The sequence below is a fragment of the Falco naumanni genome, chromosome 1 (assembly GCF_017639655.2).
Source record: "Falco naumanni isolate bFalNau1 chromosome 1, bFalNau1.pat, whole genome shotgun sequence".
NCBI classification, from domain to species: Eukaryota; Metazoa; Chordata; class Aves; order Falconiformes; family Falconidae; genus Falco; species Falco naumanni.
The window spans coordinates 48,290,855-48,318,640 of record NC_054054.1 but is presented as its reverse complement, the minus strand read 5'-3'; the positions used below and the strand labels follow the sequence as shown (position 1 = coordinate 48,318,640).

The 27,786-nt window shown below is 40.0% G+C and overlaps 1 protein-coding gene across 1 annotated transcript; it reads right to left on the bottom strand.

Moving 5' to 3' along the window:
• Window positions 1–71: 71 nt before the first annotated feature.
• MSANTD1 (Myb/SANT DNA binding domain containing 1) lies at window positions 72–22,180 on the bottom strand. Its single transcript, XM_040582366.1, has 3 exons — window positions 21,757–22,180; window positions 11,347–11,631; window positions 72–1,103 (listed from the first exon to the last, which is right to left on the bottom strand). Exons 1-3 carry the CDS (start codon window positions 22,008–22,010, stop codon window positions 863–865), a joined length of 780 nt encoding a protein of 259 aa, XP_040438300.1. The 5' UTR covers window positions 22,011–22,180; the 3' UTR covers window positions 72–862.
• Window positions 22,181–27,786: the final 5,606 nt, after the last annotated feature.

The window sequence follows — 27,786 nt, the reverse complement described above, 5'->3', positions numbered from 1 at the left end:
ACTTTGACCATGTTTACCTCTCCCAGGATTTTTCACTGTCCAAAGCATACTATCTGCTCAGCAATAATAAATTTCTTCTTTTTCTTTATTTCATTTGATAGATTATATATATATATGTATATACACACAGTACAATATTTTTCTTTTGTGATAGAGAATAAATGGGAGTTTTCATTGCTGGTTGTTCTTTAAGTCAACAGATTCCAGTTAATAATGAAAAAAATTAAACATTTAATATCAAAAGCAACTTCAAGTATCTTCTATACATTTTAGTATTCAGTATATAGTGAGGTGGTTGGGGGGGGGTGTCTTTTTATATCAAAAGTGTATTTGAATAGACTATTTTTACCCTAATACTTTTAGAGTACTATTCATATCAGGCATGGAGTTAAAAATTATGTATCTCCACAAGAACCATAGGTCACTTGTACAATCATGGCGTATGTTTCAAAACAGGGTTTAATCATCAGCAAAGTCAAGATGCAATTACCATGCTTAGAAATGCACTATTTTGTTCCCCTACAACAGGTCAAGCTATAGTCCTTGATGCGAAGCGATACACAACACCACTGTTTGTAAAACAATACCTGACCTAGGCATTAATAGTACTGAAGTTCCCAGAGCTATTCATCCCTTAACCTTTCCGTATAAAAATAATTCAACTTAGGCATATATTGCACTAATTTTATCATACTGGGTAGCTCTCACCCTCCATTATCTGTTCTCTTTGCTTAACTAAGATTACACTAGGGTTTTAATTTCCATGGAAAACCTGGGAATAGGGCAACAGACACACATGTGGTGTGCAATAAAGGGATATCTATATTATCAATAGTCATCTCAGAGGCATTCACAAAGGAAACTACACATTAGATTTGGAGATCATTTTCTCCAGTAGATTCATCATTCTCTCCTGTAACTGTAAGCTTTGAACTTGAATGATGTTCTGCTGATCCAAAATCCTGCGTACTTCTCTACAGGTTTCTTCCATAGCTCTGCTCAACTTCTTTTGTTCTTCCAACATGGCCTCCATTAATTTTAGCTTCTTCTTTTGGAAGCTGCAGTTTTGCATTTTTCTTTTCTTAACTGGTCTTTCTTCAGCTCTGAAATGTGAATATTTGATACCAATTAAACTCATATTTATTTTAAAAGCTATGTTAGAAACTAAAACTCTATACTACATTCTTAGCCAAGTTACAACATAGTCCTATTTTTAAACCCCTCTGTGTTCTCCAATAAATTCCCTCTCAAGTTCATGTCAAAACATAAGTATTTACTGTATTTGTGCGTAGTGTTACAGAATGTTAAAAAAAAGTTTTTAAATCACATTCCTTTTAGAAAGAATTTCCCCTGCACAATACCAGGCATCTTGGGATTTTTTTGTTTGTTTTGTTTTTTTTTTTAATCTTGACTTTTACATATTGAATTTGTAAACTGTATTGGAAGAGACATTTTGCTTATCTGGCCCTTTAAACTCCAGTTTTAAAGCTGCACTAACCATTCCATCTAGAGAAAGTGCTGCACTGTTCTGTGCGGTGGTAAGCCACAGTTTGTTTTCTAAAGCTTCACATCAGTAAGGCTGGTCCCACTACAGAATACTAGTCTCAGAATTTGCCCTTGCACTGAGACACAGCAGTTGCACTGACCACTTATTTATATATTCCATCACAAAACATTATAAACAACATAAAAGTTTAGCAGGATACAGTTTACAAGATGCCCCCTTCTCTTAGTGGATGAGGGAAAGGCTGTGGATGTTGTGTACCTGGACCTTAGTAAAGCCTTTGACACCATCTCCCAGAGCATCTCCTGGAGAAACTGGCTTCTCGTGCTTTGGATGGGTTTGCTCTGCACTGGGTAAAAACCTGTCCAGATGGCTGGGCCCAAAGCACGGTGGTGAATGGGAGTTACCTCCCACTGGTGGCCAGTCACAGGGGGTGTTCCCCAGGGCCCAGCGCTGGGGCCAGTCCTGTCTAATGTCATTATCAATGATCTGGACAAGGGGATCGAGTGCACCCTCAGTCGGTTTGCAGATGGCACCAAGTTGTGGGGTAGTGTTGATCTGCTGGAAGGCACGAGGCTCTGCAGAGGGAGCTGGGCAGGCTGGATTGATGGGCCAAGGCCAGTTGTATGAGGTTCAACAAGGCTGAGTGCTGGGTCCTGCCCTTGGGTCACACCAGCCCCACACAGCGCTGCAGGCTGGGGGCAGAGCAGCTGGGAAGCTGCCTGGGGGGAAAGGGCCTGGGGGTGCTGGCTGACAGCCAGCTGAACATGAGCTGGCAGCGTGCCCAGGTTGCCAAGAAGGCCAACAACGTCCTGGCTGGTATCAGAAACAGCGTGGCCAGCAGGCTGTCAAAATTGGAACAACTGCCCAGGGAGGTGGTGTAGTCACCATCCCTGGAGGTACTTAAAAGATCATAGATGTGGCACTTAGGGACATGGTAGAGTGGTAGACTTGGCAGTGCTGGGTTAACACTTGAACTCAATGATCTTAAAGGTCTTTTCCAACCTAAATGGTTCTATGATTCATATCTGCTTTTAGAGGCATTTTCCAGTTGCACTTTAACTTTTTTTAAATTAAATGTATTTGTCACAAACACAAGATACTATAGGTACCTTCTTCTCATATTTAGTCTAATGACAAATTTTATCAAGTAGGATACCTAACCAAAAAAACCCACCATTCTTTGCTTCAAACTCCTAACTTTTTAACAGTCATTTCAAGCACACTATAACCCTCTGCCCATAGTTTTGTTTTCAACATAATGTTAAGGCAAGACTCTGTATTAAGTATAGTAATTAATTGTTACTTGGATTAAAAAAAAAAGTTATTCTGAAATTCAAAAAGAGTATTTGTAGTCCTTGTAGAACACCAGATTGCCAAATCCAAGTCTGTCTATGTATCCAGTCATGTTGATGTTCCTCTAGCAGAATGTATCTCAGATTTCTCAGGGTATAAATGATAGACAAGCATGTATCAAATTGCACATCCTCATCTGAAATGAATGTAGAACTGCCATATGCGATTTGGGTAATATTTTAAGACTTTCCTCTATGCTGCATCATTCTGAGTTTCTGTTTTGGAAGAGAGAGATAAACTTAGCAATAGACAGTGTTCTCAAGGTGAATGGTTCACACCACTGACCTAACTTGGGCTGACAGTGCAACACATTAATTCAAAACCAGCCTACACCGCATACAAGTCAGAACAGGCACACACAGATCTGTTTCTTTTAACCTGCAATCTAAGCAGCATGCTGAATTGTGAAGCAGGAAGAAAGGCAAGTAGAAGGCAAACATGTAAGTGTACTACACACCTTAAAAGCCTCCAGTTACAGGTGGATAACTACTTTTCTGACTTAAAGTGATAGTCCACATGTTCGTTCACACTTTTTATAACTCCAGACTGGAGATCCCAACATCAAAGTTAACTGATGATGGGTCTTGAAGTCCCTTTACACAAACAGCAGTCTCTGTCGTGTTCTGCCAAACACAGTATCCTTTCTAAGTGAAATGCAATAATGACATAGCAGAGTTGTGAGTGGTATGCCAAGTCAACATCCTTGAATAAGGATAACTTGAACTCTAGTGGAATGTGTTTTTATTAAGGTGAAGAAGGGGAGGGGGGGGGGGGAGGTCACTCAGCTGTGGCAGATTTGTATCAAAATTTCATTCATGTTCTTATCCTACTTGACACAGTCTTTGTGCAACTGCGACTGTGACATTCACATCTCTCAGCAAAAGAAATAAACAATCCTAAGCACCTGAAAGCACCTGAAAGGCTTAATGCAAATACCACAAAAAGACACAAGCCCCTTGACATTTAAGAGTGCAATGACCCCAAAAGGGTGAGGTCTATGAAAAGAAACAAGTGGATTAGATTAAATGCTGTTAAAACCTGAGAGAAAAAAAAATTAGAATTGGTCTTGAGAGAAACTGTTTGAGTACTGTTTAGCCACTTGAATGTGCTGTACCCCTGTATACAGGTAAGAAAGAACAAGAGTCTTCCTTTATAAACGTAGACTAACATGGTGAACAAGAACTACTGGCTTTCAGACTATCCAAGAATTTAAAGTTACTTGTACAATTCAAAGAGCTTTATTACCATTACACTGCTATGATGTTGCTAAGGGAAAGAAGTCATCATCTTTATGCTAAACAAAACTTTGGGAGATATACAAAATAACCTTTTTTTTGCAGATTCTATATATCATATTTGATCTTGGCCATCAAATAAATGTGTGTAAAATAAATACATGCTGCTCTGCTCAAACTGTGCGTCAAGCTTGCAGGTGATCACTGAGATTATCACAGCCAGACAATTCTCCAAGAATGGATCTTGGCTGACAGCAAAGTCTGTTTTCCCCCATTGATCTAAGGGCCAGAATTATTTCAAATGTGGTTCTCAAAGGGGTCAAGCAAGTGGGAAAAGCCTACAGCAATCTAAGGACAACACTGAATCTGTTATTCCAAGGTACCCATCACTGCACTCACATTGACGAAGAATGCATCCTTTCTGGTAGACAAAGCAAGAAACTTTCAGAAACGATGGTATTATTTTAGCCAAAGCAACCTTTTGGATTTAAACTTGTCTTCACAGAGGATTTAAATATTGAAAACTAATGGATCTCTATCCTCATCCCTATACAGAACTAGAAAGTAGCTATGTAAGAGCTCTTGACTGAAACAAGTAAGAATTGGTTCCTAGAGCCACAAGAGGGCTTGCGTCTGGTCAAAGTAAACACTAGTGAGAATGGTCCTTAATAAGGAATGAGAGAAAATCTGAGGCATGTCAATGGTACTGAGCTGCCCTGAGTATTGCATGACTTTCTTGGCAATTGTGGCTACTATTTATTTTAACCACGACAAAAAAAAAAAAAAAAAAAAGCCATGAAAAAAGGAGATGGAGTGGCTTGGATTGAAAGATTTAAAATAAACCTTATTTTTAAGAGAAGAAAAAAAGTCTCCGAAGTGTTTTCCTAGAGTCTGTACAGGCTTTTATCCGTTTTTTAGATAAACAACAGTGGCCTATCAGAAACCTGTAAGACATAATCGTATGTCCAAGATAATAACAGTCTTTGGAGCTCCAGAGAGGAAAGAGAGGCAAAATGTCTGGTGGTGATGGCAGCTAGTTGGGGAACTGTATCAGCAGTATCTGCAATCTGCTAATAACTGAGAAAGTGCTCACTGACAAGTGCTTGCTCAAAACCAGGTTTCAGCACAGAGAAATCCCCCAAAAGCCAGGGCACAAGGATTCTTCAAGGTCTCCTAAGTACTCTCTATGTTTGTTTACAATTAAACATGACTTGGTAATTAGACAGCCTTCATTGAAAATAAATACCCATTTCAGACACCCCTACCTTTGGTGGTGTTCCCAATTTCCTTTTTCCTCCACCCATAGTGACTATCAATGAAAGGGTTTTAAGATCACTCACCAGTTCATAGTGAGGACCTGGAACTGACCATCCTCTCTTCTTGCAGAATAGCTCTTGAAGGAGAGCTCTTGAGAAGGGGTCTACAAAGGAAGGATCTAAAGAATCTAATTTACAAGTAAAGAACCCTCAGCAACATGAAATGATGTAAAATGTCCAGTGATGCCTGAAGGAGTTATTTGAATACTGAAGTGTTTCCTCAGATACTAAGCCATCTTTCTTAAGAAGTTCTAAGTCTCCTAGGTAGTACACCTGAGAGACCTCTCCATTGTCAATAACTTTTTATAACAGAAAGTCAAGAGGGAAGCAATGGGTTTCAGCACTGAGTAACCAACCAGCACGAGTATCCTCAAATAGTTCCAGCTAGGAGTATATCTAGTTTGGCAATCTATAGGCACAAGAATAAGAAATGATCACATTTGCTGTAGTGAACACCAAACACCCATTGGTTCCTGTTGCTGATTCTACATGTTGCATTCCTGTGAGGCCAACACCTCTGTGACGTTAGGGGTGCAACAAATCCTAACAGCATCCACAGCCTTTGCCAAAAAAGCATCTCCACTCTTTTCCAAGCTTAGTCTCTGAAGGTAGATTTTGAGATCTGGAGGAAAGAGGAGTCTAAGAAATCCAGGACCTTAAATACAACCTGCTGATACTTTTGGACCTCTGTCGTCTATGGCAGGGAGCCTCTAAAGAGCATTAGCACTCGTATTCCACTGATCACACAAAGTATGAAGAGCTCTGGCATTGGGACCGTCTTCCAAGCAGAACCTTGCAAAGCTGTTTCCACACTATGCTCTAAAACAGACAAGCAGGATTCAAAGGAAGCAAACCAAGGGAAAGAAAATGTTCTATCTCATCTAGGACGAGTAGAAAAGACAGTGTGTATTGGGGACCAAGGGGAACAAAGCAAATTCTCCAGATACAATTAGGGAAGATATTAGGCAAGTCTCAAATGCATTTGTTGTCTCCCTATCTAAGACCAATTTAATTCACTGTTCAATTAAAAGTATTTTGATTGATTGCCTACACTCACCCAATAAGGCTCATTTCAGGGATGTGCATGAATAATTAATGAAGCAGGAGTTTAATACAAGAGTAATCCGTCCACCAAAATGTATTACCTCCTCAAAACCATGAAAACAATTCTTCCTTTCTGACTACTTCATGGAGAATGGGTCCCCAGTACCATCAGTTTCTGGAATTTATGACTTCCAACAGCTAACAGATATTTCTGGCTTGTGTGTGCTTTTTTAGCTATGTACAGATCTGAGTAGACCTCCATAACCCACATCTTTATGGAAAGTAATTGACAACGATCTGGAAATAAGTAATATTAATATTAGAGACGGCACAAAGATCTTCAGAGTTTGAGGACTGAGGATCAGGCAACCTGGATCTTCTGGTAAACTAGGCTCATTCAAATGCATTCAGGAATTAATGAGGCTCATCCTTGAAGTAAAGTGTAGAAAAAAAACCACATAAATGGCTTGAAGCCTAGGCAAAGCATCTTGCTATGATGACAAGTCTGCATAAAGAGTTAAGATGCACTACATAATGCGCATAGCCTGAAGCTGAAACTTCTTTGTAGATGCTGCCCATTCAGATTTTAAATAGTCATGGCATAATTTTAGAAAGATTAAAAGCTTTGCCAAAACTCTTATTCCTGAATTAGCATCCTCACCAAGTTTTAATGCACTTCTATTAAATGATTCATATCTTGGTTAATTCATGTTACCAATTCTTATTCTTTGTCCATGTGTAAACCGTCTGTACCAAATTATTTGACCTACATTTAAAAATTTAAGAATACCAAAGATAGTATGATCATGGTATACAACTACCTTGAGGCAAAAAGTGAAAAAAAAAACCTGAAAAGGTCTCCAATATAGCAAAAAGAAAGATAAATAGAAGTAACATCTGAAAGCTTAATTCACTATAATGACATTAAAAACAAGCACTGGTTTAAGCAAGGCATTAATCACTGGAACAGATCCCTGTAGGGAAGAATGAATTCTCCATCTTCAGAATATATCAGATCTAGACTGGATATCTAGTAAGAAATTACCAAAAGTCAAATGAATCATAGAAACAAAGAAGTGGATATTAACAGAGGCATGGGGCTCCTGAGTGAGCAGTAGCCCACTGCTGAGAGGAGGCATGTCTCACAGAACCCCCCCTCCATAACTTATCTGGGCTCCACACCAGAATAACTGAATTCAAATACATGGATGGTATTTAACAAGAAGTCAGACTAGAAGACATGGTGGTTTTATTACGGTGTATTAATCTATGGAAGTAACTCTTTCACCCCCATTTTCAGTATGATAAAAATGGCAGAACAGGTGAAGTCTGAACCACATTCACAGTCTGTATCATTATGATATATCAATACTTATAAATGAAAATAAAGACTATAAATTAGTCCACAGGTTGAAAAACCAATGTTTCCTATTAGCTAAAAAATCATTTATTGTGGTGTCAAGAATTTTGATTTTAAAAGTTTAAGCTGCAGTACAAGACTCCACCACACTGCATTATATTATCTGAACATAATAGAGTAATTCTATTATTGTCAGATGTTTTATGGATGTTGCAGTACAATACAAGCTTTGTTCAAGTCCAAGAGCAGTGTTAGAACAATACTAAATAAATAGTAGGTGCCTCATTAAAGGGAAGTAGGGATTCCAAATGTTTTCCTCATCTGCAAATTGCAACAAAAATTAATTTTATCCCATGTTAATTGTACCATCACTAACTAGCAAAATTTGGTTTTTCTAAGAAGGTCCCCAATTCCAATGAATTTCAAATAAAATGCAAAGAAACACAGTTTTGACTATTTTTAACTTGAGTACATATTTATTGATTAAAGTATAAATCTTGACATTTTTCTCTATTGTGAAAGCTAAACACTAAATTCAATAATCTTTCCTTAAATTGTAATTTATATAGCCAGATAGCCTCCTGCTATGTTCAAGTATACTGTGGAAAATACAAAGCTGACACTCAAAAGCTGTGTCTGAGAATTTAAGGGAGTAACAGTAAAGTTTTCAGAAGTTTAAAAGCTGACATACAAAAGTACTGTTTGAGGATTTTTCACTATCCATTGGTGCCTTAACATTATGATTTTTATTACTGAAGAAAAAAATCCCATAGCATAAGCTTACTTTGCCTGTGTATAGTCCTCTTCATAGAAAAATAATTGTAAAATATACAGTTGTAAAATGCATCTATATTTTACATATAGATGTGTGTATATTTTTCAAAATATGTTTCAAAATAATTGTTTTGCATAGTCATGAAGTACAAAAATTGAGAGAGAACTGAGGACTTCAAACATTCTTTTAACTTCTAATCCCAAGATTGTCTTCAGTTACTTTTTTGAATCTGTTAGATCAACTGTGTACCATTTAGAAGCAAGGGCATTTACAAAAAAGACAGGATGGACCCAGATTTTGTATGCTAATTCTTTTCTTTCTTGTTGGCTATTTCAAAGTGTTTTTCAAATACAGGATGACACACTAATTGCTTAAGCTGAAAATTGCTTCTCAGCTCATGATTTTCCATTAGTAACCTTAACAGAATTAGCTTCCTCGTCTTACTGTGGCAGCTCTAAGTGATTTTAACCCATCTGATATCATTAGCAAGTGCTGTATTTCCTTCTGGCCAAGAAAGGGTTCCCTACTCTTGCCCTCATTCATCAGGCTAAACTAAGCATGTCAAAGCTGTACAAGCTTTTCAAAACCCCCTACATGACCATTTGGATACCAGTTTTCCTCCTTCCAGATATGTGCCCCATTAATAGCACAATTGCCTTCTAACTTTTATTCTGATCATGATGCTCACCTGAAATTTTATACTACTCTTGAAAGTGGTATCTACTCCTCAATTTTTCCTTTTTTTAAATACATCAGAACTGTATTTAAACTTATGAATATGTACATATTTTGCTGTTAAATTATATGCACAGTATTATATTGTACAAAATTAATTTATAGTAGAGACTGTGAAGGAAGGAAGCAACAAATTATGGAGGTCCTACCACACAGACAGCTGACCTACCCTTCCCTCCAGCTCCCAAACCTTGTTGCACAGCCATCCTTCGCAGGCATCAGCAGCACAGCAACCTGACCTACTGCAAGGACAAAGCATCATCACCTGCCACACAAACTTGCAGCCGGTTGAAAGCCAACCTATGCCACTAAAGGCTAGATTTAAATGATCTTCAGTTTCTAAATTGGCCAAGTAAAGTTATTTTTTACTAAAACAGGTTAGGTAATTACCTTGGACAAAGTAAAAAAAAAAAAACAAAACAAAAAACACTGAACCTGAAGCTGGCTAAAATGCATTATAGCCTAACTTTTCAAGATCTTACCACTGTGGAAATAATTCAGTTGGAGTGGCTGAAGTCCACTTTCATTTCACAATTTCCATTTCACAAATGAAAGCATCTACATGAAAGTGGCAGTCCACACGCAAACTGTAAGCACAACAGATAAGCATTTATGGTTGATTAGCTTGACTTCTGTGATGGCTTGTCTACACTCTGTAATGAAACCTGGTGTGGTGACCTCTGTTCTCCTGTACCAGTCACCTACGGTACAAAAAAATCTATGTTTTCCTAGAGTTGTCCCTAAGCTGAAGAAACTTAACATCTGGCATTTGTAAATAGCTTGATGCTACCAAATAGTCTAGTGCATAAACTATAACCTCAGGTTTATGGAAAAGTGACCTTCTAATTAAATATTAAATAATAGCATTGGAAATCAAATTGGGAATTGAGAAAAAAAGTTATCACATGAGAAACATGATCTTGGAGTTTGCAGATCCTAAAGTAAGCAAGATTGTGTGTCAGGGATATCAGCTACTTACAAGGAACTAGGATGAAAAATTTGTTGCTTGCAAACAAAAAGGTTGCTACAGTTCAAGAATTATACACGCTAATATATATATATATTCAGTTGCCAGGAAAAAAAAATTTTAAAAAATAATCAGCTATTCAAGGGCTATTTGTTTGAACGACTGAATGAATTCACTCTAGTTTTATTCATCCAGGACAAGGCCTGGAAACAATAATCCAAACTTGTTAGGTTCGTTCTTCTTCCAGCTCAACACCTTCTCAGTTGCATGACTGACAGATAATTTTACTGTTATAGTTAAAGCCTGACAGACTCATGATAAGGATCTCTAGGATCAACTTTTTTCCTGCCAGAAAACTGTAACCAACTCTTATTTCATACCACTCTGGATGAAAAATGAGACCAGTAAAGTCTGAAATTTGTATCAAGTGTACAACCCTGCCTTTTGTTAAAACGCTGCTTTCTGGAGAACTCCAATCTTATCAAAAAAGGAAACACGTGTTTGCATTCTTAAACTAGCTTTTACTTTGAAAAAGTGACATTCTCAATGGTATTTAAAATGTTGCAATCTACTTTTAAACTGCACGAGTAGCATTTCAGCATTCACAGAAACATTTAGTTTGCATCTTTTCACCATTTTAATAACAGCTGAATCTAGAGAACTTTCATAATCATACCAAAAGCAAAACCAGAGCGAGCCAAAAACCATCTAAGCAGTATGTTATATCTCTGATTGCACTGCAGGACTCTCTTGAACATGCCTGTACTCTTGTTATAAACACTCAGCCTCATGTGAGTTGTGATATGCATGCTGAGTCTTGGCAATATTCTATAACTTTTTGCCCTGTCCTCCTACTCTTCTTCCAGTCTCTCATAGAGGAATAAAGAAAATGCCCTAATTCAGCGAAATGGCTGAGACTGGAGAACAGATCTTCTGTGTGATTTACAGAAAAGATACAACAGCTGTTAGAGAAAAATGTGCTAGGATGTCCCCTTTATGTAGCAGATCTGGCTCATTCTGTGAAATACAAGAAAGGGGGGGAAACAGATGTTACCTGAGCTTGTAAGAAAGTAAGCTTGAAGAGCTCTCTGAATGTTCATCTTCAAAGCACTCTTCCCTTCCTTCGTATGTAAACTGGTTATATGGCAAATACAGAGGTGTAGACTTAGCTGATGGAGACTGCGAGGCCTCCGTCTGTGATGTAGAAGGACCTGGTTGCTGATTTTCATGCATTTTCACATCGCTGTGGTCTGTCACTTTGGATAAGATCCTATCAATGGTTTTGTAGTAAGGCCAGTCAGGTGCAACAGTTTCACTGTCAGTCATACATTTTAATTTCCTGTAAGAAAAGGCATACAACATTAAAGCTTGTTTTCCTATCAAAGTATTTTTCATACAGACATTCTGTCTCAAAACATTTGTTCTGATCTCATTTAGGAGTCAAACCAAATGCTTTTAATGAGAATAAAGTTAGATACCTTTTTCTTTTAATCTCCAACGAAACCCATCGGTTTCTTTTCCTAGTTTTGACCTGTGACTGAAAGTTGCATGTAAACCCCAAATGAAATTTAATACAAATGAAGAACATTACAGTTTCAAATGGAAACAGTACTATGTTGGTTGTAGAATAATTTTTCTTCCCCTTACATTGTGCCAGACTAACCAACCCAACAGCAGTCTCTAACAACTAGAGCAGGCAACACACCACAGCCTTTACTAAACTATGGGCAGCACTGTCCTTCCATGATTTGAAGAATGAATATTTATTTTCCATGATGAATACAAGTGGCTATAACTGTAATTCATATCTTTTTCTTAATATTGCCTAAAAGCTCTGAATTGCTTAGGTAAACACCCTAGTAGCAGCCATGAGATGTAGATGTCTGTTCATCTGTTATAGAACAAAGATCAGTGTAGGGAGAAGTATAGAATTTCATTAATTTAGAAAAATCCCAATGAAAACAGTTAATAATGCATTATAAACAGCATGCACAAAAACATTACAGTGAAAAGACTATCAACCATGACCTTGCCTTTCACATGCATCTTATTATGAGATCTGTTGTTCAGTCCCAACACAAAGCTCACAGCTGTCCCACTTGATACCTGTTGTTATTTTATTTACTTTTACTGAGAAATATAAAACTGAGGTGTGTAGATGAATTATACATCTCAGAGAAACTCCAGAGCCCAGCTAGAGCCCCAAATTTTCTTTTAATTTGCCCTTCCCAGCTGGGATCTTGTTACTCTAAATAAAAATGCAGCAAAGGAACACAAAAGGAAAGGCAAGACCAGTGACAAATGCTCCATTTTCATAAACTAGATTTCATTCAAGCCAGCAAAAAGCTGAGCTAAATCTGATTCTCACAGCTAGCAAGAGGTTTCCATTTGCAGAAAGAAAAGATAAAAAATATTCCTGGACACCTGGCCCACCCCCTTTTCTTGAAGCCTTTCAAGTTTTTCCTCCTCAGACTCCATCCTGCCCACACCGGTCCTGCAAAGGATAGAATTAAATAACATGTAAACATGATAAAAATGTTGCCAAACTTAAAAGTGAGAACTTGAAGTTCTTCCTTTTAAACAGCTCACAGCCTAGGGTAAGGGGAAATCCACCAGTGAGCAAAGGCGGCAGAAAGATTTGCTTAGGTTTTAAAGCCATTTAAGGATTCTTCTTTTTTTTTCTCATCCTTGCAAGGTCTGATGAGCTTTTCCAGCTATTTAGAAACGCACACCATAGTCCCGCATAGAAGAACCTCCACAGCCACCCATATTTTTATGTCCTCTATGCATTCAAAATTTTAATTTCATACATGGTTCACAACCTACTGCTGCAATTTCATAGTCAGAAATATCTAGCCCAACCTACAAATACGTGCATTTCCATCCAGCACAGATAGAAAATAGCTAAATACAAGGCTGACAGCAGCTATCACTTGGTATTATTTATAGTTCAGTTGTTTAGGCTGTTTGCACGGAAAACGTATCAATTAAACCACTATAAGCTACTAGCCAAGTCTACATTCCACACTTGTTTGCCCATGTTGAAACCCCCATTATATTCAAGCAGCAGGTTTTAAAAGATTCCCACCCTCAGCTGCTTGTTGCAACAGATTCACCGCGGTCAGTTATCCACACGGGTGAGACAGCAGAAAGCCATGTTTGACCACATCTCAGCCACTCCAGTGCAAAGTCCAGCAGCTGCATTAAGACATCACAGGACGTGTTTCGAGCCTTGAAGACGGCAAAACATCATGCCAACAAGGACAGGAAAAGCTCCGATCTGGTGTTCTGCTGACTCTGCTCTGGGAGCAGACTTGTGTTTAGCCTAGTGTTAGCCAGGATCCCCAAGTCCTCACCAGCAGAGGTACTGCCCAGCCCGTCCATCCCCAGTCTCTATCAGCACAGGGGATTCAACCATCCCAGAGGTGGGACTTCACATTTACCCTTGCTGAAATGCATGAGGTCCCCGTCAGCCCATTCCTCAAGCCTGTCTAGGTCCCTCTGAAGGGCAGCCCTGCCCTTGCACGTGCAGGCTGCAGCCCCCCAGTTTGGCATCATCTGCAAAACAGTGAGCATGCGCTCCACCATCTCCTCCTCTGAGCTGTTGATATTAAACGGGGCATGTTCCAGTATAAACCCCTGCAGTCCTCCACTTGGGATGAGCCCCTAGGTAGAGCCATTAACCACTACTCTTTGAGCCCAGAGATCCAGCCAGTTTTTCACCCAGCTGGTAGCCCATCCATTTGGAGTATACCATCCCAACTTGGATACAAGAATGTTCTTGGAGACCACGTCAAAAGGGTTTCTACTGTCAAGCTAGACAAAGTACATTGCTCTACCCTCATCCACAGATCTAGTCAAGTCATCACAGAAAGCAAGCAGGTCAGTCAGATGTGATTCACTCTTACTAAATCCATTTTGGCTATTTCCAGTCACCACCTTCTCCTTTATGTGACTGGAAATTGCTTCCAAGGTGGCTTGCTCTGGGATCATCCCAGGAGCTGAAGGGAAGCTGATCAATTTTTAATTCCTGTTCTTGCTTTTCCTGAAGATGAGTTCAATGGTGGCCTTTCTTCTTCCCTCCCTCGGTCTTCACAAACTTTCCAGGATGAGTCCTGAGTCGGTCCTTTCCTACTACTGGTATTTCCTCTAACTCTGCTGCAGGCAGATTAGCCTGAAAGACCTGGGCAGTGAAGTATGAGCCTTATTACTTGCATCTGCTTTCAACAAATCACCCATCCCCAGTGGTAATTCTCAGGGCCACCCACCGCATCAACACAGGCTGGGGGATGAAGGGATTGAGAGCAGGCCTGGCAAGAAGGACTTGGGGGTACTGTTGGATGAAAAGCTGGACGTGAGCTGGCTTTATGTGCTTGCAGCCCAGAAAGACAACCATATTCTCAGCTGCATCAAAAGAAGCTTGGCCAGTGGGTTGAGGGAGGTGATTCTGCCCCTCTGCTCTGCTCTGGTGAGACCCCACCAGGAGTGCTGCATCCAGCTCTGGAGCCCTCAGCACAGGAAAGACATGGACCTCTTGGAGTGGGTCCAGAGGAGGGCCACCAAGATGATCAGAGGGCTGGAGCACCTCTCCTGTGAGGAGAGGCTGAAAGAGTTGGGGTTGTTCAGCCTGGAGAAGAGAAGGCTGCAGGGAGACCTTATAGTGGCCTTCCAGCATTTCGTAGGGGCTTATAAGAAAGATGGGGACAGACTTTTTAGCAGGGCCTGTTGCGATAGAACAAGAAGTAATGGTTTTAAACTAAAAGAGGGTAGATTCAGACTAAATAAAAGGAAGACATTTTTTATGATGAGGGTGGCAAGACACTGGACAAGGTTGCCCAGAGAAGTCGTGGATGCCCCACACCCCTGGAGGTGTTCAAGGCCAGGCTGGATGGGGCTTTGAGCAACCTGGTCTAGTGGAAGGTGTCCCTGCCTGTGGCAGGGGGGTTGGACTAGATGACCTTTAAAGGTCCCTGCCAACCCAAACCATTCTATGATTCTATGAAAAGTCTGCAGGAGTAGGTATTTTGCCCAAGTAGGTCAGTACCTTCGTTTTTATGTTTGAGCTCAGCTGTGTACCCAGAGGCCTGTTTTTTACAAAACTATCATGATTTTGAAGGAAGAGCTGTTGTTTATTATCTGCCCACACAGCTGTAGAGTTGCATATATATAAAACCAGGTATTTCTCTGGCTCTGAATGCATTGAATGGATACTAATTCTTCCACTTCTGACTGTTTACCATAGCTCTGGACTAAAATAAAAATGAAAATAAATAAATAATTTTAAAAGGATCACTACCAGGAGGTAGGCAGGAGAATGTTAGTTCAAAAGCAGCACCAGCAGCAACCATCTACCTGTATGGAGTCTGGCTCGTACACAAAGAAAAAAGGATGAAACAGATGGGGAGATGAGAAGGGGGAAAGGAGTGTCAATCCTTTGTAAAAGAATTAGGAACACTGCAGGTGGAGGTAAACAGGGAAAACATTTGCTTGAATAGTGGTGATGGTTTAGCTTTCTGCTAAAAACAAACTAAATAGCTAACTTTGTAATATTAATATCCAGTTTCGGGATTCACTGATTTTTAACTGTTTTTTTTCTACAACTGCCAGAGGTCCAGAAAATTCAGTGAGACATCTGAGAGTTTTTGCCTGCATCAAGGTAAGGATAACCTTGGCAGAACTGAAATCTAAAGCAAAGATGAACTTACTGCTGTCAGGCAGTCATTACTGTAACTCGTCACATGTCTTAGTTGCATCCAAAATGCAAAGTTGTTTATATGTTTGGTTTTGTTTTTTTTTTTTATGAAAAACAAAGATATTAAAAAGAAACAGGACAATAGTAAGGCTAGGATGCAACAGTCCAGGAAATGAGAGTGGAAGATGAGCCAAACATTCAACACTTTGAAACCAGGCAAATCACTGCCTGCGTGAGCAAGCCAGGCAGAAAAATTAGGTAAGAAGATGGGGTGAGAAAGTCAGCAGAGCTTGCAAACAAAATTCACGCTGAGTTTACCTAAACCTGTTGGTGTTTCATGAGGCTCTATTAAAATCCAGCTGAGAGCAGAAGCAACTGAGAACTCCCTCCAAAAACTCAGGGATCAGAGTCGAGTTTCCAGTGGACAGATATCTGAAGCATGAAAAACATTGTCAACCCAGTTAATCTGAAAGGTGGTTGCTTGTCTTATTGCAGAGAAGTAATAATAGTGAATAAAGTAATGAGCTTTGAGATCCTATTGCCAAAACTCTCCACTGAATGGACTGAGACAACAGCTGAGTAATTTGTGCTGCCTTTGACCTTTCTTCAGACTTTATTCTCTGTGCCTATTAATCCACCTTCTAAAATAAAATTATTATAATATTATGTTCTAAAGTTTTTTTAAAAAAACATCATTTTTTTTCAGTAAGAAGCAAGCAATCTGTAACCTGACTTTTTAGTCTGTGCTCAAAACACTATTGCTTTTTTATTATTATTACAGTATTTGATATTACTGCTTGCCTTAAGGAATGGATACAAGATCCATCTCCTGGGGTTTCTGAGAAAAGCTTTCAAAATAAATAATAAATAGCAACTGTTCATGAACCAATCAATGGTAAGGCAAAGAAAGATGTATGAAAGTACAGTAAAAAGTTGTGTATCTGCTATAAATTATTGAAGTTAAAGAGAAAGATAGTAAAATATTCAAATTAAACTTTCTGCTGTAATTTAGCTGCACTTATATTTTATCATTTGCTGTAGCAGAGGTCAAATATTCCAGTTCCTTAATATCATAGAATATAGCAATGGATTACACCAGTAACAGTGTTTAATTGCTATCATGTACACATGAAAATAAAAAATTAGACTAATCTTTTATTCAAATCATGAGACTGATTCAAATTTACCAATCATTAACATTAATTGACTGTGATTCAAATCAAAAAGCAACAGCTGCATCCTGTTTTCTAGTCTTTGGGGAGGGTAATGTTTTTGAAAATAATAAATTTGCATTCACACAGTTCTTATTTTTAAACACAGAGAGAATCAGTCAAAACTGTGGACCACTGTGCATGCAAGCTTTGCAAACCCTGCTTCCTTTTCATAAGCCAGTGTGTATTATGTCAGTGGAAATATTATAACAACAGATACAGTGCAGCATTACACATTACAATCAGCGTATTAGCACTGACAGGACAGTGCTTTCTTTTAGGACTAATTACAGGTTCATATGTGCTGAATGCCCCAAGTAGCCTACACAATAGAAAGAATTCAGCACATACTCTAAGTGATGCTGAACTGCAAGAGCTGGCATGCTAATCTCAGCAAAACTTTTGATGACCAGCACGTCAGAAAGCTTAACTTCGAATTCCAGCAGGCTTGACTCAGCCCTTCCTCCTTCCAAGACGGATATAATAGGGAGGTTCACGCGGCTTACTGCACAGGTGTCTTTAAAATTGAACATTAAAAACCTGGGGGCTGATCTATCCACAGCAGATATTTCAGCTTCTACAGCAATTCCTAAAAGCACAGTTTTACTCAAATGCACCTGCAAAAAATTTTTTCCTTTCACCTGTGGTGCTGTGCAGAATTTTCCACCCAGCCAATTTCCACAGCAGATGAAATGGTCTTTTAATATACTGAGACTACAGTAAGAATTACTTCAGGTCATGGTGTAATTTTCCCTGAACAGTTTCTTCCAAATGCACTTGGACTACAGCAATGCAGAGGAATACAGGAGCTGCTCCCAGATCAAGCCTTCATCCTGCTGCCTCGCTTCTGACAAAGGTCAGTGCTAAATACTTCAAGAATCATTTTGATGGACAGGTTTTGGGGGCACATTCGCCCATAAAGACACTTGCTTACTTTTCCATCAACAGCTGGTAATATCCTGAAAGCCGTTGTCTTTTATAACTCTATCTAATTTGAAGAAACAATGTCTGTATTTTTATTTAATAAATCTAATCTTTAGTAAAAATAATAATAGCACTAAAACAACCTACAGCTCTCTCGGTGTCAATGATTTCCAGTGGTAATGAGTTCCACATGCTTATTATGGTGTAATACAAATTTATATGACTTTAACTAGTTTTACATTTCTTGCCTCACAATTCCAATAAATAACTTCTTGTATTACGGCAAAAGAAAGATCTGCTTTATATTCTGAAAATAGTACTGTATATTTTTATGCACTTCTAAAATTCCTTTATATTTCTTTCCCTTCTTTCCAAGTGAATCACAAACTTTTCCATTTCTCTTAATAAAGAAAGCTTTCCACATCTCAGCCCAATTGTGTTTTCTAAACATCTTCTCATTCTCTTGTCACCTCATTGAAATATAGGGCAGTCAGAAATAAAAAAAAAGAATTCAAGGAGGAAATAATGACATAAAATAGATGAATATAATGGAATTTTAACACCTGAACAAACACCCTGAAACTGCTTTTGTGACAGATGCTCACGTGCACTGAACTACACCTGAAGTAACTTTTCTGGCAGCACAAAAATCCACGTAGGATCCAAACGTACCCAGAAGCAGGGTGAACACTTGGGCTGTGAGCCCATCCTGAGTTCTGTGCCACCATAAGCATGCACATAGTTGCATTCGCTGCAGCAACTGGAATAATTACTGATTATGAAACGCTCGTCCCCTACCTATGTATATGTTTGTCTGACTTGTGGCTCCTTCTGCACAGAGTAATGGCTTTCACTGAGCAAAATAAGCAAAGCAATACTTATAGAACTGCATCCTGAAATGCTATTGGGATCCTCAAACTGGAAAACCCCATTATAAATGTGTTCATTCCTTTCTATTTTAGATCCTTAAATGTTTCAGATCATCAATATCTGTTTCGAGAGATATCCCAAGATTAGACATGCCACTGATACTTTTAACACTGAACTTGATTAAAAGGACTAGCAGAAATACTCAAGTACTGCTTTTCCTTTTATAGAAAAAAACCCCAAACATATATATATATATGTATAGCAATTTGTAGGGCAGAAATGTTATTTTCTTTTATGCAATGGTGGCACACAGCTAAACAGTAGTATGATCTGATCAAATATTCTAATCCAGTTCATTTCTGACTACTAAAGTAAGACTAGAGATTATAGCACCTTTGCAACACTGTAAACAGTTTCCTAAAAAATAAAGGATCCTGAAGTGGTGGGAAGAAATAACCACGTGGGTGCAGAACACCCCCCATTCCTGCTACTGGTGCTACGTTCTCCCATGTCACACTTACTAACCCTATGTAATAATTACATAATATTATCTCAAAATAGAGCATTTTCCCACTCTTGGGATCTTCTTTTTCCATTTCTGCGACAGTGCAGCAATGATGCCCAGAAATACAGTGAGGTAAAGCATCTTTCTCAAGTATCCCGCAGGCACCAAAATGTGGATTAAAACTCAGCTGTCTCACAGCAAAGCCATCAGTCAGTGGCAACACACATCATTTACAGTTTCATCACAACGTTTCCTATACTCACACACCACCAAAAAGTACCCAGAAAACTAGAAACTGTAAATCACAGCTTTTGTTTGTCCCTGTTCTCTCTACCACCTCGCCTTGAAAGCAAAGCACACAGACGTGCTTTGGACAAGAGCAAACAATGAGAAAGATGCATTTCATATTCAAGAGTACAAAATGAAACAGCACCGTGACAGTGTAAGGCAGTGTTCTAACTCTCCCAAATTAGCATCTCAATCAATAAGCAGGGAGCTGCAATGCACTGCAAAATAGGAAAGCAGCGTGACAACATGCAACAGAAGCAATCTTAGAAGTTCACAGAAACAGAATTTTTTAAAAAAGCTTCGTGTTCACACACACAGAGTGCATGTATGTGAGTGATTTTATTTCTTCCCTTCCCCCGATGCAACTTCCACGTAAAAACATTAATTAGAATAACTGAGAGGGTCTGATTGATGACAACACAGAAAATTTAGAACAAAGGCTGACAGAAATAACCTATTCCACTTGGCAATTACGACACTTAAATATCGTGCAGTGCTGCTAGACACCTGTAAAATCTCGGTGCCATGAGATGTATTCCTCATCAGGAGGACTGCAGATTTAGCAGGCTGAGCAAAGGCCTTGTAGCTAACAACTCCCGACTTCTAAATCTGCATCCGAGTGTGAATTGCTGGGTGATGCTGGGCAAAAATTTATCTTACTTCCAGCTTTCTCATCTGCAGTCTGGGTGAAGAAAATTGTAAGGATTACAGCAGCATTAGTAAAACATTTGGGAGACATTAGCACTCAATAGAAAACATCAAGTTTAATATTATGGGAAATGATATTAAAGATTATGCTTATGGATCATACAAATGTAGAAGGACATTCAAAGTTAAGGGGTTCACAGGATTTTCCTAGTTTTCTATTTGATGAGTGGTCTCTGCATTAAATATAGTAAGGGTGCCTTACAGAACAGCGAGCAGTTTTAACATGGTTGCCTGCTGTAATAACCTTTTTTATTATTAATACAAGCTTTGAGGAGAGATTAAATAAAAGAGTCACATATTTGATTTCCTTGCATTACAAGCACATAGCTAAAATCACCACTCAGGCTTCCAGTGCGAGGCAGTCTGTGCCTCACAGAGATAAGAATAAAAAAAAAAAAAAAAAAAAAAAAAAAGAAAGAAAGAAAGAAAAAAAAAAAAAAAAGGAGGGGGGGAAGGTATGCAAATATTTCTGCTAAGTTACAATTATTTTTTCCCTGCAAACAACAAATGCACGAACTGCCTCACATTTTCGAAAGGCAACTTCCCCTCCTGACTGACACTGCCTGTTCTTTATCATCCCCTTGTAGACACCTCCGCCCTCCCCCCGACTCCCTTGGAGCGGTATTGACAGTGCACATTGATTCTCTCTCTGCAGATATAATAGTTCTTTCGCTGCTGCTGCTGCTGCTGATAATTATAGCAATGTGTGTCACTCAATAATAAGACATTCAATTATTCTTGGCCCCGTGAAGTGTAACCCTTCAACTCACAAGTCTGAAATCTAGGAGCTTCATCCCCCCACCCCCCCACCCCCAACATTTTTCTGGTTGTTGTTTTTTTGTTGTTTTTTTTTTTTTTTTCAACTTTGCCTCGCCATACCGATCCTCACTGGCCACTTCAAACTGCAGGAGTTTCACTGCAAGAATTGCTGCCAAGCTAACACAATCAGTCCCCTCAGCAAAGAGAAGAAGAAAAAAAAATAAAAATAAATCTCTTTCCCCACTAAATACATTTCTGTCCCTCTGCATCATAAAAACACTAGCTAATTATAAAGAAACAAAGTTGTCCCAGAGTTTGACACGAAATGGGGGGAAAAATTAACAATGACGTAACAGCACTGGCAAGAGAGAATTTTAAAAGCGATACGAACAATCTTTAATCTTTTATCGACAGATTTCCTCTAGGAGACTTCTTTCTGAAAGGCAAAAGTCACTGTGTTGTCCCTGCTAAAATCTCTTAAAATAAAAAGAATTAACTGAAGCTTACCTGTACTGGAATGTCATATTTGTAATTTTTATCTTTATTTCCTCTCCGTGGCGAATTTCTCCAGTCATTTCAAAGAGTTTGTTAGCCATTTTCTCATAAACTTTGGCATTCCTTTTAGTTTGTTTCAGCTCATCAAAAAATTCTTCCCAAACCAGCATTAAACCTCTCATTTCTGCATCAGTCCAGTTTCTGGCCCTCCTGTGTTTCTCAGTCTGAGAAGAGACAATGTAACTGGGAATTTCTGCTGCAGCCATTGCTGACTGACCTAAAAGGGTTTTAAAAGAGGACACTTAATATAGATTGAGTTTTTAGTTTAGGTTTTTTGTAGTGCAAGACATGCATATGTGGAAAAAGAATTTGAATGACAACAGAACATATGAAACCTTTTTGCAACAGCTTGAAGCTTGAGTGCACAAAATGGGGCCTACATCTGACAGGCAGGAATTTAGTTAAAAGCTTTTAAACAGAGAAACGTCATTTTGATGTCACGTTTCCATAGCAACAGAGCAACTGCATAAGCTACAACAACAAAAACCTTTTAACTGAAAGCCAAAGAATCAGGACAAAGTTGACAGGCCATCAATATTAAAGCTTTTAAACACTTTAGGTTTAACAAAAAAAAGATCTATGCAGCCTTTGAGAAGCTACTTTTAAGTTTCTACTTCTTTTTTAGCTTTCCCTTACCTTTTAGGCAGACAATCTGCTAGCAGGGGGTCATGGTCGCCTGAACGAGCTTTTAAGTTGAGCCTTGACAGACTCTCTAGGAGGTTGCAAGGACTGAGGCCATGTACACAAAAAAAAGCTTTTTTGCTTTTTTTTTTTTTTTTTGCAAAAGATATTCTGCAAAAAGCTTCAGCCAGCTTTATGAAAACTGTACATCTCTAAGCTAATAAATGTTTAAGCAGGCAGGCTCATTAAACAGGAGCCTGCATCTGGGTTGAAGAACATGCACAAAATAGCATTTAAGTGTTTAAATAGAGAGAGAAATGTATATACAAATTCAGTGTAAAGCCACTTTTTTTTTTTTTTCTCGAGATGTTTTGCTGCTGATAAGCACACACTGCAGTCCTGTCAGTATGAATTTGCCTTTGTAGGTATGTATTACTGAATGTGTATTTTGTATTCCTAGTAATTTAGATGCTATTTATGCAGCCTGTGTTCTGCCTTAGGACTGCAGCAGAAGCATTTTACCTGCTTTATGGGGAACCTAAAAGGATTATTCAATGAGTTAAAAAAAGGCTGCGAGATGCTTAGAACTGTGAAAAAATAGCTTTGCTGTAAAACAAGCATTTTGAGCTGGTTTCTATGTAGGGCTAAATTCTGCCAGCAGTTAGACCGGAGTAGCACTGCTTATTCACCGTATTAAACACCGTGCAACGCAAGCAGTGGGCCAAATTCTGCCCCCGCTTACACTCGTGCAATCTGACAGTAATCTTGCACAAAACAGCGAGATGCATGAACTGCATTAATTCAAGCAGTGCTAAAGAGAAAGATGTTAATTTCCTGCAGTCCCAATTATAACTGGGTTATGTAAAATATAAATAAATAAACCACGGACCGTTCTTCTTACTATTTTCTGTTTCAGCATGTAACAGCAATAGCGACCTCACTGCAGGGCATTTCCTGAAGATTAATGACAGGCAGGGGTTAATGGACAGAGGCTCACCCAGTCGGTCGTTAATCCCCAGGAAATGTTCTGTGCCTCAATCCTTAATGCGTAAGTATCCTATACATTGTAAGTCCTCTCATAACCACATCCTTGATCTTAACAATAGTTTAAAAATGCACAGCTTGGTTTGCATCCTGGAGTTGGCAAAGAGCACACACAATGTTCCTAAAAGGTACACTAGTGAAATTTGTAGTAGTGTTGCCTTCTTTCTATTTTATTTATTCTATTGTTTATTGCAAAAGGCACAACAGAATACCATAAAACAAGGGGGTGGGGGGAGAAGCACGTATGCTATACATAGGAACTTCCATTGATCCAACCCTTAATGTGTCTCTGTCAGAAATATACCTGCTGAGTCATGAGCTTCCTAAAAAAAAAAAAAATAATAAAAGAAAGAAAAAATCCCCTAGCTTCCAAATAACTACTTTTATCTACTAATATGACAGCCTAGCAACTATTACCTTTAAGAATGTGTAAATAGCAGCATATGTTGTGATGATGATCTTGCATGGTTTGTCTCTTGGGTGGCCAGCTGGGAGACATCACATGATCAGAGGACAGATGGTGGTCAGAAAAGGATCAGCTGGTGACACGTTCATTTTATTAATTTATTGTTTTGTTTTGAAACTCCCATCACTTAACCTTGGGCTCCATGAAGCTATGTTAATAAAACCATACCAAACTCGGCTGGCTGCAGTTGTAGTCAGCGCCTGGGGATCTCCAGGACAAATGTAAGGAAGCAATGCAGTGTCTGAGAGGAAAACACCACTGGTCTCTTGTTACAGCGCCGAGTCTGACGTGGGACCAGTGCATGCTACTGCCAAGCCAAGCTTGCTTTGCACCTTTAATCATCCAGTAGAGGTTTGTTTTTCCCCTCCAGACTTTAATCCACCTTGGTTCTGAAAATGCTGATTAACGCCACTGAAACCTATAACATGATACACAGACACTGTAGAAAACCCAAAGATACGTATGATCTCTGCTTTAAAGATTTTTTTTTTTTTTTAATCCGGTTTCAAGCATGACAACAGGACAGGGCGGGAGAGAACCTGTCCAGCTGCAACAAGTTCTTCCTGTGATGGCCCACGACTATTCCTTCCCCTTTTCATCCACATGTGCCTGGCATATGTGTGGCTGCTCCTCCTGCTCCACACCGTCTGCTGGGGCCATGCGTGGCCCCCAGCCCCAATCCCGGGATCTTGCGGAAGGGGGGCTGTTGTTTCCCTGTACAATTCGCATCTCTCAACTTTTCTATATGCTGTTTCCTATTAGCGTAATTGACAGATTGATATAGTGACATAGTGCTATATAACATCTGTTAAATGAAAGAAATGCTTTCTAATACCTCCCTTATTCCCCTCCCCTCAGCACCAGAGGGGAATCTAAGTTTCCAGGACTCGGGTTTTATCCCCTCCTCTGAGAAAGTAGTTGATATTAATTATGGAGACCCGGCATGCCTCCTCTGCCTCACTGAAGCACACGTGCCAAGCAGTTGATAAAGTGACTGTTCTCCTACACAGAGCTGAAAGCAAGGAAAGCTTTTTTACCCCCAAATAATGCCTGCAGTCCTCCCCAGAGCCAGGGGAGGAAAAAAACCACTTCTCCAGGCTGTGCTGCTCTCTCTGCTGACGTTCTGCAGATCTGTGCAGTCGCTGCAAGTCACTAACCCCTTGTCCTGGCCCCCGAGTCAGGAAAACCAGCTAAAACAGCACGGCAAAGCTTCAGGGGAAGAGCAGCCCAGCGGCAGCGAGAGAGCTGTCCCTCCCCAGGATGGAGGAGAAGCCCCATTAGCACTCGGCTGCTTCTCATTCCTTTCAAGCCAGAGGCCAGTCAAGATTCATTATCTACCTCAAAGACTGGCCGGTCACCAAACCCAGAATAACTGCTGGCCAAACAAGCTGCCGGTCTGCCAGACCCCAGGCATCGATGCCCCTGGCTCCGATATCCCTCACGCTTCTGACATCTCTACTGACGGCAGAGTCTTCCAGCATCAGCCTCCTCCAGACTGAGGACCAGCCTGGCACCCAGTACCCCACAAGCAACTGAAGCTGTAACTGTTCTCATCCATAAAATGTTACCTCTCTTGGAAACCACTGAAATACATAATGGAGCTTCTGAGGACACCTTTGGAGAAGACTTCTCTCTAGTAGGAGAAAGCTGTTCTCTCCTGCTCACGCCAGTCCTTCCTCTGATGGGGACAGCAATGACAAATCTAGAAGACATCCTTATGAACGCTGACTTCAGTGGCCTCGAGGATCTCGCTCATGCCCTTCCTTTTAATGCACACCTGCTCCTAAGAGCTGAGTCAGGAACATGAATTTAATGATCCTCTCACAAATCCGTTCATCTCACCTGCCTAAACACTCTACCTTTTTTTGCAGCCTTTATATATCAGCTTGAATAATAGCTCTCACAGCTGTTTCACCTTTCATGGGGATCTCTAAAGATAACAAACCCCAAACAGGGTAGAAGGGTTTCCAACGTGCAGATGTGGGTCTAATGAAGTTCGCCTAGAGATGTTTCTGTCACAGAGTTCACACAGCTCCGTTAATCCCAACGTACCTGTTTGACTATACTTCAAGTGATCTGTGCCTAACCGCCTGTGTATACAGCCTTCAGCTTTGCAAGTGTGGGCTAATGCATGCCAAATAAAACTTCCTTTAGCCAAGGTTTAGGGAAAGGTGTTTTCCCTTGCAGTTGCAGGGAGATAACAGCTCTAGTCAGTCAGTTACCAGAGTTCAACCCACAAACTGTAAGCCATTAAACTGTGATTACAGAAGAGCGTGTCTGATCCTGCTGATGGCAATTGTGGTAGAAGTCAGGCAGCGCCTTCTTGGCAAACCAGAGTTTATTCCACTAGGACGCAAGAAATTTCTGCAGCTTCTCCTATATGTACTTCTTGGTCTGAAACCCAAACGGGCAGCTCCCTGTAGAGGTGCTAACACACAGGTCGCTGCCTAGTTGGATTTCAGAAACGGAAGTACATTAGTTTTGGTTCAGGTAAGTCTTGAGATCAGTCAGTTTGGTCCCAGTTCTAAAGCTACTGGCAGCAAACACCCTTTCAGAGTGACTTGATCAGTGATACTGGGAGGAGGAGGCTCCCACCGGAGGGCCATCAGGAGTATGCATCGCCCCTCAAAGACATAGGTCCATCCTGGATGGTCCTGTAATGTCTTGATTACATATAACTCAAAAAACAAAGCTGCTCGCATCCTTTTGTGTTTAGGGCAAGCTCTTGAAAGCAAGGTCATCCAAAGCCCAGGCTTGTCACTGCCTCTCCAGCCTGGGCCACCAGGAGCTTAATACACATGGGCAATAACAAATCTTGAAATTGAGTAGTGGCTGCAGAGCATGTGCTCATCCTCTGGTTATTTCAGTGCAGGCACACCTTTATAACTCTGCTTAAAAGGGTATAAAAACATGTATGTGGCTGTTTAAAAAGGAGGCAGTGCGATATTATTCTCAAAAAAGCTCTTTGCATGTGTTGGGAGGCTGTCTCCTGCCCCACGTTTTGGCATTCACTGGGCTAAAATGCCCACTTTCTAAATTCTTACTGAAAAATATGTTTTTAGTGCCTTTGATCACTGAACACTGCAACTTGCAAAGAGGGATAAATGCAACGAGAGAAGAAATACTCTTCCACTGCTTCTGCAAAGCTTGGCCAGAAGAGATAGGCAGCGACAGGCAATCACAGAGGAGAAGCTGCCTTCTTTTCTCCTCCATTAAACCACGGGTCCATGCCAGTGAAGCTGTTGTACTCAGGAGGTTCCTGGAAACCAGGCGCTCACCCTAGGGTAGGGAAGCACCTTGCAGACAGCAGAGTTGGGCCTAATACCTGTGAGGGAAGTTTAACAATAAAACAGCTTCCTTTACGGAAGCAAAAAGCTATCCAAACTGCAGGGGGTCCTATTACGAAGACAGAAAGAAAATCACAACTGTTCAGGCTGGGGAGGTATATAGCAGGTGTCTCAAGGTATATTAAAAAAAGGACCATCCCTTTCATCAGAGGGTCTGCAACTTAACTGGGACGTGCCACAAGGGAAATAAACAGAACAGACCAGGATGGACAAGTGACAGCAATACATTACTGAGCAAAGGCCATTGCATAGTTTGAATAGCTTTTAGGTGCATCTAAAACAAATAATACCTGCAAAAAAGTCTGACAACAGAAATGGGTGCTCTGGGGGAAGCTGGCTGAAGGGAAGGCACCCTGGCTGATAGAGGGCAGAGAAGATTTTTGTATGTATGTCAGCACTTAGAACAAAAAGAACAACAATATATGTTTCCCCACAAATGCCCTGCCACAGGGCTGTGGGGCAGGTTTCCCTGATGGTGGAGCAGGGCACTGAGCAGCCCAGGAG